This window comes from Mizuhopecten yessoensis, unplaced genomic scaffold (assembly GCF_002113885.1).
Source record: "Mizuhopecten yessoensis strain PY_sf001 unplaced genomic scaffold, ASM211388v2 scaffold716321, whole genome shotgun sequence".
Classification (NCBI taxonomy): Eukaryota; Metazoa; Mollusca; class Bivalvia; order Pectinida; family Pectinidae; genus Mizuhopecten; species Mizuhopecten yessoensis.
Genome location: NW_018480058.1, coordinates 289,076 through 302,740, shown reverse-complemented (window position 1 = coordinate 302,740; position 13,665 = coordinate 289,076). Strand labels below are relative to the sequence as shown.

At 37.8% G+C, this 13,665-nt stretch overlaps 1 protein-coding gene across 1 annotated transcript in view; it reads left to right on the top strand.

Moving 5' to 3' along the window:
* LOC110443018 (putative per-hexamer repeat protein 5) overlaps nt 1-12,100 on the top strand; it is a 31,302-nt gene extending 19,202 nt beyond the window's left edge. Inside the window, exons 3-6 of the mRNA XM_021486959.1 lie at nt 4,266-4,457; nt 4,623-5,239; nt 5,626-5,922; nt 12,066-12,100. Of these exons, the coding sequence (XP_021342634.1) occupies nt 4,266-4,457; nt 4,623-5,239; nt 5,626-5,922; nt 12,066-12,100 (1,141 nt within the window). The remainder of the gene's footprint in view (nt 1-4,265; nt 4,458-4,622; nt 5,240-5,625; nt 5,923-12,065) is intronic.
* Nucleotides 12,101-13,665: the final 1,565 nt, after the last annotated feature.

Here is a 13,665-nt window from a genome sequence, read left to right as displayed (position 1 = left end):
CTCTGTGAGTACAAGGAATCTCCTACTCAAAGCCTTTAACACTATCATTACCCTATATTAAATGGTTTTTTATACAATGCGTAATGCTATAACATTTTATTAGTTAAAACAAGTTTTCTCCCTTGGATTATTTTATCTTTTGAACTCATTAAATGATCGCTGGATCATCTAACTGCACTACAGTTAAGGTAATTATCAGGCAACCATTACGGAAATCTTACTCTTGAGAGGGTTTACAGAGGCTCATTCTCGGATCAGGTTCCATTGTACCAGTAACAATAAACAACTGTACACGGTGGGTTTCCTTTCTATTTCCGGTGTCACTGCAGGGTGATCTGACATCTCATGGCCACAGTGGTGCTTTAATACTTAAACAACTAAGCATGTTTAAAAAATAGACGTGCTAAACTGTATTGACTTTTAAGTCATGGCTTTTAATTTGGTTTTTATACCTCATGGCTATCAATACAGATGTTTATGCCAATTTCTACTACCTGTTGGCATTCATAGGACTATGAACTGCCAACCATAAAACTGAACATCCAAATGTATATACTGTTACATTATAAAGTTTTATTATTTCCAACATTTGTGTGACACATTTACAGGTAGTTAAAGGCATCTTATGTGTGTGAATTACCTGTGCATGGGTAAGGATTTTGCTCCCATCATTGTTTGTGCTATTTCTAGGTGTGATATTGTAAGGTCGATATTTTTTTATTATTGCTCATTAGTGTGCGTTTGGGTTTTGTTGTCACTACCCAAAGTTCTAGGTGTGAGGGTGTGAGGGTGTGACATAACTTGGATTTGACCTAGATTTACATAGCGGGTGTCGTCAATGAAGCAGAAGATGCCTATCCTTCTGGAACACCTGGTCTTTTCCTCCTTGATTTTTTTAAAGGGTCTCCATGTCAATGTTTGTTTTATTTTGCCCTACTTTTATTGATTTTGAAGTTAAACTTGCTTGTTGACACTTTGGTATTCTCTAGTTGCTACTTGTTTTACAGAAAATGCAATAATTGGTACCTGTACTATAAAACTTAAGTGATAAAATAAATAATAATATACAACATTTGATATATCGCCCTATCTAGCTAACATAAGCCACTCTAAATTGCTTTACAGTATATATATATATATATTTATATAAAAAAAAGATTAACGACCGACTAAAAAACTAGCTGCTTTCACCCTTCACAGGGCTCTTCAGGTTTATTCAAAAGAACAACTTCGTGATGTCACAATTACATGTCATCACACTACAATAGTAACGTGACGTCACGAAGTACACAAGATTGGTGGACAATTTAGCGTAAAATTTTACTGTGGCCTGTTGAGACTTGGTTTTAATATTTTGATTAGTTGGTCTTCTTTCGTTTCTCTTAAAATAGTGTCTGATGAAAATAGTTGATACAAAGGTAATACATTAAATTTATCTCCAGCACATTCATGAATATGTTTGTTAACATGAAGATTTCGTAAAGAATCAGTTCTAGTTTGTTGTCTATGTACAGTCATACGTGTTCTGAGTTCATTACAGGTTTGACCAATGTAAAAATCACCACATTTAGAACAAACTATTGCATAAATTACATTTTTTGATTTACAATTCTTTGTACCTTCACAGTAAATTTCAAACCATTCTTGAAAATAAAAGTATTACACTGGATAATCATAGGACATGTAGCACATCTTGGTGTCTTACATTTGGATACTTCTGGTGTTACACAAGAATTATCATACTTAGTACATGTCAACATACGTTTCAAGTTCTTAGGTTGGCGTCTACAATGTAAAATAGCATGTTTATTAAAAATGTTTCTCATACGCCTGCTACTTTGCTATAACTCTTCACATTTGTTCTTTATCACAGGAAACATATTACAATTCCGTGGATTGAAAGTAGAAACAAAAGGAACTAACTTTGATTCATCCTTTAGTTTTTGTAGACGGGAAGTAAAGGGTCCCTTTTCAATAGCTTTCAACAATTTGAGGAATTCGCAGGAGCTGCCTTATCAGGGGCTAACTACTAGTCCTATGTCACCTGGCTAATATCTCCCTACGTGTATGCCTGCGTGTGTGCTGGAGATGTAATGTGTTCTGTTTGTAGTTGGACCATACTTCCAACAGCCCACTGCACTTGAATGCTAAGTACAGCACAGATACCGCAACATCCACCCCAGACTATTTTATACTCCACCTGGGTTGTTGGAGTTGTGTGGGCAGGAGAAAAACACTTTTTCTGAATATCCATGTGTACAACGACTTCGGGGGGTCTGTACTATATAAACAATACAGTTCTGTATATCAACAAACAGTACACCTCTGCATGTGATATAAACTTCACATGTCTTTGAGTGAAATCACTTGTACAATGTTTGTGGTATAATGTGTGTTAAAGAGCATAAAAAAAATCTGTGTAAACAACAACAAAAAATTCTCATAAAATCAATAGTGTGACTATTTCATAAGTTGAAAATTCAACTGAATTAAAAATTTTAAAATTAGATCATACTGAAAACCATCACAAACTTGATAACTCTGCCCTAACCAGGCTTGAAAAGCTGATTATAATCATTCTTCGATACCCGTCAATTTCATTTGTTTAACGAGGTGAACAGCTGATTATTGCCTAGCAATTTGCACAGTCAATAACTACTGCAGGGAAGTAAGGCTGGCATTTTCTAACTGTGTTTTGGTACTCACTTTTTAAATGTTCTGAATCGTTGAAATTTCAATGGCAGCTTTAAGAAAACCTTTTTTCCCCGATCGTTTGATTACTGTGCTGACATTAAACTATGAGTCAGCACTAGTACTGCTGGGTTAGGTTCAATAGAGTGGCATGTCTATGTTTACAATATTTGCTATTTTGTTCTTCAACCATTTTGTGCTGACAATTTGATGGACCAATTTGATCTTATTTTGTCTGGTCTATCAATCATACAGTTGCTATAAGTCCTGTTTTGTCTTGTTTATTCTTCCTATCATCACATTCTGTCAATGTTTGTAAGTCTTCATCTCCTGGTAACATTCATCTTTTTTTTGTCTTGTTTATTCTTCCTATCATCACATTCTGTCAATATTTGTCTGTAAGTCTTCATCTCCTGGCAATATTCGTCTTTTTTTTGTCGTTGTGTTTTCCTTTTTTTACATCAATATTTGTCTTTTTTTTGTCATGGTAATTTTCTTTCCCATTGCCAATATTATTTCATGTATTGATTAAAATTCTACTCAAAATTTTATTCTACGTTGTCCTTGTAATCAACAATAATTTTTGTCCTTTCAATGTTTGTCCTTTTTTGTCTTTGTGTTTGCAAGTTATTTTATGACCTCAATTTTTCTGTCTTCGTAATGTCCTAATAGTTTTTTCTGTCAGTGTTTGTCTTATTTCTATTTTTAATTAAATGTTTTCTCCAAAAGATTTGTCCCGTCATGTTTTGTCATACTTTTTCTTAACATATATTTTCCAAACTATCATAATTTGTCCTTTTTTGTCTTGATGGTCTCCAATATTCCAATCTCGTAAATTTTTGACTTGCCATTTCCTGTCAGCATTTCTAAACTTTCTTGCTATTCTCCTATGATCATACCCTGTCACTGCTTGTCATATTTTGTCTTAATGTTCCAAAATCTTCATCCCCCGTTCTTGCTGTATCAGTGTTTAGCGTTCTTCAATCATGATCAATTGTCATAATGTTTGCCCTATTTTGTCTGGAGTCATGTTTTCCAATCATCCTGTCTTGTCAATTTTTGTCCTAAATGATTCTCATGTTATGTAAAATTTCCTGATTCTATTTTCTCCAACCCTTCACAAATTTGATGTAGTTTTTCTTTTCAAAATTGATTTATCAAAGCTTTACTCTTCCAGGAAAACGGTTTCAAATGTATTTAAGTTACAGCTTTTGGCAGTGGTATAGAGATCATTGTCAGTGATACAGGTTCATTGGCAGTGGTACAGAGATCATTGTCAGTGGTACAGAGATCATTGGCAGTGGTACAGAGATCATTGGCAGTGGTACAGAGATCATTGGCAGTGGTACAGGGATCATTGGCAGTGGTATAGAGATCATTGGTAGTGGTACAGGGATCATTGGCAGTGGTACAGAGATCATTGGCAGTGGTACAGGGATCATTGGCAGTGGTACAGAGGTCATTGGCAGTGGTACAGAGATCATTGGCAGTGATACAGGGATCATTGGGCAGTGGTACAGGGATCATTGGCAGTGGTACAGGGATCATTGTCAGTGATACAGGTTCATTGGCAGTGGTACAGAGATCATTGGCAGTGGTACAGAGATCATTGGCAGTGATACAGGAATCATTGGCAGTGGTACAGGGATCATTGGCAGTGATACAGGGATCATTGTCAGTGGTACAGGGATCTTTGGCAGTGGTACAGAGATCATTGGCAGTGATACAGGGATCATTGGGCAGTGGTACAGGGATCACTGGCAGTGGTACAGGGATCATTGTCAGTGATACAGGTTCATTGGCAGTGGTACAGAGATAATTGGCAGTGGTACAGAGATCATTGGCAGTGGTACAGGGATCATTGGCAGTGGTACAGAGATCATTGGCAGTGGTACAGGAATCATTGGCAGTGGTACAGGGATCATTGGCAGTTGTACAGGGATCATTGGCAGTGATAGAGGGATCATTGGCAGTGGTACAGGGATCATTGCCAGTGGTACAGAGATCATTAGCAGTAATACAGGGATCATTGGCAGTTGTACAGAGATCATTGGCAGTGATACAGGGATCATTGGCAGTGGTACAGGGATCATTGCCAGTGGTACAGAGATCATTAGCAGTAATACAGGGATCATTGGCAGTGGTACAGAGATCATTAACAGTGGTACAGAGATCATTGGCAGTGGTACAGAGATCATTGGCAGTGATACAGGGATCATTGGCATTTGTACAGGGATCATTGCCAGTGGTACAGGGATCTTTGGCAGTGGTACAGATAATATTGTCAGTGGTACAGGCATCATTGGCGGTGGTACAGGGATCATTGGCAGTTGTACAGGGATCATTGGCAGTGATAGAGGGATCATTGGCAGTGGTACAGGGATCATTGTCAGTGGTACAGGGATCATTGGCAGTGGCACAGAGATCATTGGCAGTGGTACAGAGATCATTGTCAGTGGTACAGGGATCATTTGCAGTGGTACAGGGATCATTGGCAGTGGTATAGGGATCATTGGCAGTGGTACAGGGATCATTGTCAGTGATACAGGTTCATTGGCAGTGGTACAGAGATAATTGGCAGTGGTACAGAGATCATTGGCAGTGGTACAGGGTTCATTGGCAGTGGTACAGGGATCATTGGCAGTGGCACAGGTGGTACAGAGATCATTGGCAGTGGTACAGGGTTCATTGGCAGTGGTACAGAGATCATTGGCAGTGGTACAGGGTTCATTGGCAGTGGTACAGGGATCATTGGCAGTTGTACAGGGATCATTGGCAGTGATAGAGGGATCATTGGCAGTGGGACAGGGATCATTGGCAGTGGTACAGGGATCACTGGCAGTGGTACATGGATCATTGTCAGTGGTACAGGGAGCATTGTCAGTGGTACAGAGATCATTGGCAGTGGTACAGGGTTCATTGGCAGTGGTACAGGGATCATTGGCAGTGGTACAGGCATCATTGGCGGTGGTACAGAGATCATTGGCAGTGGTACAGGGTTCATTGGCAGTGGTACAGGGATCATTGGCAGTGGCACAGGTGGTACAGAGATCATTGGCAGTGGTACAGGGTTCATTGGCAGTGGTACAGGGATCATTGGCAGTGGTATAGGGATCATTGGCAGGGGTACAGGGATCATTGGCAGTGGTACAGAGATAATTGGCAGTGGTACAGAGATCATTGGCAGTGGTATAGGGATCATTGGCAGTGGTACAGAGATCATTGTCAGTGGTACAGGGATCATTGGCAGTGGTACAGAGATAATTGGCAGTGGTACAGAGATCATTGGCAGTGGTATAGGGATCATTGGCAGTGGTACAGGGATCCTTGGCAGTGGTACAGATATCATTGGCAGTGGTACAGAGATCATTGGCAGTGGTACAGGGTTCATTGGCAGTGGTACAGAGATCATTGGCAGAGGTACAGAGATCATTGGCAGTGGTACAGAGATCATTGGCAGTGGTACAGAGATTATTGAAGAAAACTTAATGTTGTCATTACACTTGTTTTTTCTTTTTTTTTAACAACAATTATGAAACAAGTTTTCCAACTTATATTAATCACTCTTGTTGGCCTGGGTGAAAGCATGCAGAGGGTCTTAATGTGGGAGGAAATCAGAGTACCCACATGGTCGGGCAGGTGATCCAAAACCTTTTCACATCCAATCAGGGAATCCGACCTTGGTGAAAAGCGAGTCTATTATTCATTGCACCACCCAACCACCCATATCTTATTGACACATAAACGGAATACCATGTCATCTTTAAGTCCGTAAAGTAGGGACACATGATAACAGTGATCCTTGATGTCTGTATAATAAACCATGGATGTGACTGGGGATTTAAACAAGAGGCCCATGGGCCTTAACGGTCACCTGATATATTTATACAGAGAGTTGATTTTGTTTTTAACATGAACAGAAATATTATTCAAAGTGACAAAAAACAATAAAACCACCTTATTCAATATCTAGCATACAGATTTCAGACTAAAAAGTATTTGAAACTAGCACCTCTGATTCTAAACAAGGAAAATGAAGAAATTTTAGCACACTGACTCCTTTGAGCCCCATCCTACAGCCCTTGGGGGTAGGGCTGGCTCAAAATTTTCAAAGTATCAAACTGTCAACTCAAGGTTATAATTCCAATCAAGTTATTAACATGTAATATTCAAAGTATCATTTGCCATTATAAACCATAATAAATTTTGCCCCCCCCCCTCCTTCCCCAGGGGGTAAACGTGAGACCCTAGGGTCATAAACCTTAAGACCCTTCCATCTATGAAGAGTATTTGATTCTACCATATCTGGGTCTTGAGAAGAAGATTTTTGAAATTTCAGTAAATTCGACCCTTTTTGGCCCCACCCATCAGCCCCTGGGGGTCAGTCAGGGCTGATATGTGCTTATTATCAAACTGCTACCTAATACTGATAATGCTAACCCAAATTGAATTACTTCCAATGGAAATTAAACAAATGTTGGTCCAAAATGTGATTTCCCTATATAAACTATAGTAAAGTTTACCCCCTCCCCAGGGGGAAACGTGAGACCCCAGGGTCAAGAAATTCACAATTTCGGTAAAGCACCTTAAGACCCTTCCATCTATGAAGAGTATTTGATTCTACCATATCTGGGTCTTGAGAAGAAGATTTTTGAAATTTCAGTCAATTCAACCCTTTTTGGCCCCACCCATCAGCCCCTGGGGGTCAGTCAGGGCTCATAGGTGCATACTATCAAACTGCTACCTAATACTGATAATGCTAACCCAAATTGAATTACTTCCAATGGAAATTAAACAAATGTTGGTCCAAAATGTGATTTCCCTATATAAACTATAGTAAAGTTTACCCCCTCCCCAGGGGGAAACGTGAGACCCCAGGGTCAAGAAATTCACAATTTTGGTAAAGCACTTTAAGACCCTTCCATATATGAAGAGTATTTGATTCTACCATATCTGGGTCTTGAGAAGAAGATTTTTGAAATTTTAGTCAATTTGACCCTTTTTGGCCCCACCCCTCAGGCCCCTGGTGGCTTGGGACTAAACCGGCCACTACTTTTGTTGACCTTTGTCCATGGAAGGTCCCTGCAAAATTTCATTGAAATTGGTTCTGGGGTTTTGGAGAAGAAGTCGAAAATGTAAATTGTTTACGGACGCACGACAGACGACGGACGACGACAGACAAAAGGCGATCGCAATAGGTCACTTGAGACTTTGTCTCAGGTGACCTAAAAAAAAGAAGGAGTAAATAAAAGTGAAAGGGGAGGAACATACCTCACCTCCTCAGAAATTTCATTTTTGTAATGCCCCTAGCAAAGTGAGAGCATTTCAAATCATGGAGAATAAAAAATACAGAGAAAAAAAAATCAGAAAAGAGAAAGAATCACATCTGTGACAGACACATACAGACATGTATTGACATTTTCTGACCTCCGATACCTTTGTATTGACTTGTTTTGTGTACAACTAATATGTACAATAGGAGCTCAACAACACTAATAATATTACTTGGTAGCCGTCTCAAGTCAGTCTGGTGCACGGCTTGGTGCAGCACCTCTCACCGAAGAACCTCATTAATTGTGATTAATATTGGGACGTCAGTTTTGCCATCAGCAGGCTAAGTAGGGATGAAGGACCAGGAATTCATTAGCCTATCACTCGTGTCAATCCTAACGTACCGTGTCAGTCCTAACGTACCATATAAATCACCTTCACTCCTGCCCATTTATTTGATTCTCAGAACACAATATATCAGCTGTGAGGTCAGAGCTGTTCCAGCTAGTCTATTGATAAATACTTCCAACATGTCTTCTTCCTATGATAATTGGAAAAATATAAGAAATCTTTATTCAAGGCAGTTTTACGTATAAATCAATGTGTAGCTTGCGTTTCAACGTTATCCCCATGACCCTTGACCTATGTATGTAAAGCTACCATGCTCACCTATCCACCTCAATGTCTATATTGTACCTGAAAGCAATTTATCAAGTTTTTAATTTAGATAATTTACATACTAATAAACTCCTTTAAAAATGAAGATTTACTGTGATATGAAACACAATTGAAAATACTCATGTTCTTGAATGACAATTAAAATCCAAGAGTTGAATGTTTTCTACTTAAAAACCAATAAAATGTCAAGTTTGGTAATTTTCAAAATTCTAATGAGACACAAAAAACATATTGTTATCAACATTAAATGAAGACTTTGCCTGATTTACAGAGTTACAAACCTGTATTTACCTTTATGAGATTCAATACCTGTCTTAATAAATAATAAACCTTTGTTTATCACCTTTAAATGCCTGTCTTAATAAATAATAAACCTTTGTTTTACTCACCTTTAAATACCTGTCTTAAAAGACTGAATAACGAATTAACATAAACAACATATTTACATTTGATTAACACATACAAACACTGAATAACAAACATTCATTTATTACTTTTTACAAGTGAAAACTGGGAAATCATCAATTTGATAAAAACCATCTTCACTTTAGTAAAGATATATTCAAAATGCTTTATCTTCCCATGTGATGATCTAATGTAACAGGAAAGAGAGAAGTGTGCTTTCATCGGGGTTTGAACCCCCCAACCCCAGCTTCCCAGACCGCTGCTCTACAGATTAAGCTTAAGCGATATTGTGTCTAACGTGAAGCTAGAAGGCGACATTAATCCCATGTAAAATTAAAACTTGCCACACTACTATATAGCTACTTTTTAAATACCTCCTTTTTAAATATGTTCACCCTCAAACATCACAACAACCCAGGTTCTAACTGCCTGTCACGAAAGGGAGGGCCGCGACACCATTTGTAACAGGGAAAGAGAGTATATAGTGTGCTTTGACCAGGGATAGTACATGCAAACCAAGCTTCCCAGAGGCCTTTTACCGATTAAGCTAGCGTGAAGCTAGAAGGCAAACGTACATTACCCTATGTACAATTAAAATATGCTACGTTATTAAAAATATCTTTTGAAAAGGTGCAGCCTTATTGTCAAGCGAATATGGCGCCAAAGAAATGAATATTGTCTATATAGCTTTGTTTATCTCATAAAACACCTGTCCAAAAGAAAAAGTTATGTAAATTACAACAATGTGCAGCACACCTTGTTTCTGATGTTCCATTAGAGACTCTGTTGAAAGTAATGTTTTCTATGTGTGCAGATACCTATAGAAAGGTATATTATTTATAGAAAATCTTTACTGACTTTAACTGTGTAAATGGTCTCGCTCCTCAATATTTATGTTCTCATTCTAATAATTTAAACAGAGTTCATTCCAGAGTAGCACACCCACAGAACAGAACTTGTTGTACATTCCTAAGCACAGGACAAGGTACCTTATATTCTTAAAGGTACTGTGCCGCTAACCTTCGCTCTTTTTTCTATCAACAGGAAGAATATCACTGACATATTTTTCTTACATAGCAATATATAATTATGAACTTTCCGTTAATACCACACTCCGGGTGTGAAATGTGTAAAAGATATAAAACAAAAAGGGATTATATTTCATTTTTCCTCTGACCCAAACAAAACACATAGTCGCCATTGCTTATGCATGATAATAACATGAACATGAATTCAACTTGCGCCTGGTGAGATAAGTAGCAGGTGGTCAGGTGGTGCAGTGGACAGTGTACATGCCTTTCAATAAGATATGTCAGGTCTAGGGTTCAATTTCCCGACTGGACATGCAATGGTATTGGGTCACCTGCCGGAGGGTCACCTGCCTGAGGATCACATGGGTTTTCTCCAGGTACTCCTGTGTCCTCCGACATTAGGACCCTCTGTGCCAACAAGAGTGATTAATATAAGTTTGAAAAACTTGTTCCATAATTGTTGCAAAATAGATTAATTAAGTCATATGTAAAAGCTTCAAGTAGCTTAACTTCTACTGTACTCATCCCAGGAATCTCATAACATGGAAACTCATTCAGTCAACATGTCCCACTTACAGTATATCGTTACTTAGTTTGTATAAGCAACACTATCAGCTGTTTAAGAAATATTAGTTCCCAATCCCCTGCCATTGGTATCAAAAAATACTACAATACTAAATAGTGGTTTTGTTAAACACCTACATCTTATAGAGCACTGCAGAGATCATTCTGGAGAATTTCTGGACAAACGTTGACACAATCAAATATCTTTTATGTTTTGTGTGCATAGTACTATTTAATACCCTGTCTGTTATAATCCCTGTGGCAATATTACACAGTAGGTCATGACCTGTGTATCACCTCTGTCCCATCACTTTGTGTGTGTTAACTGTCACTCTGTCCAGGCTAACTGTAAAACACCATGTCCACTCCCACCTTCCTTTGTCCATTTCCTTATAATACATGATCAACCTAAGGTCAAGTTTCTGTGTCCAGTGACCACACGTCCATCACCACCTTGACCACAAACACCTGTAACATTGTCCAGGTATGTATCACCATCGTAAGGACGTATTTATACAGCGTATGGGAATGGCAACAAACCTCAAATACATAAAAGACAAGAGCTTCGGTCAGTTCCTCAAATCTAAAAACAAAATCACATATATATCTGACATGATTTCTTCAATCTAAATTACACAACAATGATCAACATATAAAAGTCACAGGCCCACTAAAGAACTTCTAGTAGGCATGCAACTGATCGGTATAATTTAATTTTAGAAAAAATGTTTCTAATTATGAGATATGATTAAAAGAATATACGATATGTTATATGAGATAGTTATTCAGAATTTGTTATCTTTGATATATTTTCAATGGTTTGTTAGCTAACATAGTGTTATCATATAGTATGTTTTAAGCTAGGGTTATGTTTTCAGGATTAATGTAATTAGCCAAGAGAGGATTTTTAGGGTTTGCTAGCGAAGATATTTGTTTCTGAGTTTGTTGGTAAAGATATTGATTTCAGGGTACGTAAGGTAAGAAACTGTTTTAAGGATTTAATTGTTATCTTGGATATTTTTAATAGTTTGTTATCTGCCATAGTATTTTTAAAAATAACTATCTGTTGTTTTCAAGATTTGTTAACCGAAATGGTGTTTTGATGGTTTATTATTCATTATATATTTGGCCTACGAACATGTCAAATACAAAATTGTAACAAAAATTAATCATATTAGTATTAACTCTACCAGAAATAGCATTCTTAGTAATTGTCATCTTCAAGATGATCGTACCAGCTGACATCATCACAGACAATATCCTCACACATATTCCATTAGAAACTAACACAATCTGATTACAGTGTGTTTTGTATGTTCATAATTGTGATAAATATACACATTAATGAAAGAAACAGAAATAATCATCACCTATTATTGAATTAGAATTTAAATTATTTATGTGTATTTTACATTCTACTTACAGGCAGAGAGAAACCTAATTTACCCTGGGAACTCTAGCCAATATATTACACAGTGAGATTGAAACATTTGGATACTTCACAAATTGTGGACATGACTCCAAGCTTTATCTAATTTGTATTAAATTTGCTACATAATCTTTAGTGTTAACACTCTCTATTAATAAAATTAAAAAGCTTTTCCAGAAATTAGCTTTATAGACCAAGTTTTGATAGCAAAATGTGCATGCGCACTGGATTTTCAGAGTGCTAGGCCCATATTCACGAAACTGTTTTGTGCTCAAGACTAAAGTCTTGTTCTAGTAATAAATTAATAAAATATCTTATTTTGTCAATACTTTGGAAAACATTTGAAGAGGCTTATAGAGCCGAATGCTGATTTCCATGTTTACATTTGACGAGACTTAGAGCCGAATGCTGATTTCCATGTTTACATTTGACGAGACTTAGAGCCGAATGCTGATTTCCATGTTTACGTTTGCCGAGACTTAGAGCCGAATGCTGATTTCCATGTTTACGTTTGACTGTTGGATTATTTGGCATGAGTTTGAAAAAAGATAAATATGGACCCCAAAAAATACCCCGCAACCAACAAACCTTGTTATTGTTCAGATATATTTAACAGCGAGCAGTCGTAGGCTTCACAGGCAAATCTTTTCAAAATCTAAAAACGCTAGCAGAACTTTTAATCAAAGTTTTTTATTTGTCTTTTTTACAGATATTTGAATTCTATTATATTTTCTGTGCGTCCCATCGTAATGATGTTTGTACAGATCACATGACCTTGGTTTTACCGTTAAATCCTCATCTAGATACCGTAAAGGAAGTGGCCTAAGCTTAGACAGTGACCCTTTAACACAGGAAATGGTCACAGACAATGACCTGGAACAGACTCCTACGTTTCCTGCTCGAGACGCTTTAATGGGGAGAGACAGACAACTGCTCTGTGAGAGAAACAAGAGAAACGATAGAAACAGACGAGACAGAACAATAAATTTGTACCAGGACATCCTTTACAATTATTCATACCTACCAAGCTTTCCAACAAAGTGTTGGTTGCAGACACATTTCATGAACCATGATAAAGTTTCAGTTTATCCGGCCATATATCAATGCCTGTCATAATATACTGGCTTTGACCATAAATCCTTATGTTAACTCATTCACCCCTGAAATTTCATAATGAACTATTCCAACCTTAGAATTGGAAGAGTTCAAATGTGTCTTCAGGGGTGAATGAGTTAAAGATAACAATGTAAAGAACAATGGCAGCATTGTCAAACTAACAAAGCTATTGGGGTGGAGATGCATAAATACTCCTGATGTAGGCATCCACATTGGATACCCGAGTATTCAAGCAGATCTTCACCGAAAGAACGTAAATACAAGCAGATGAGTGATAAAGAGCCATCACCAAGAATTCCGTAAGGGTGGACTTTATTGAGTCGACTTGTATTCGATGGCTCAAGCCAACCATTAGTAGAACATTAAAAGCCCCACCCCCACCCCCACCCCCACCCCCCCGACATGACTTAAGCGTTAAGAAAATCACACCTTACGGGACTTTTAATGGAACAAGAGGCCTCAACAACTTGGGACCCATGA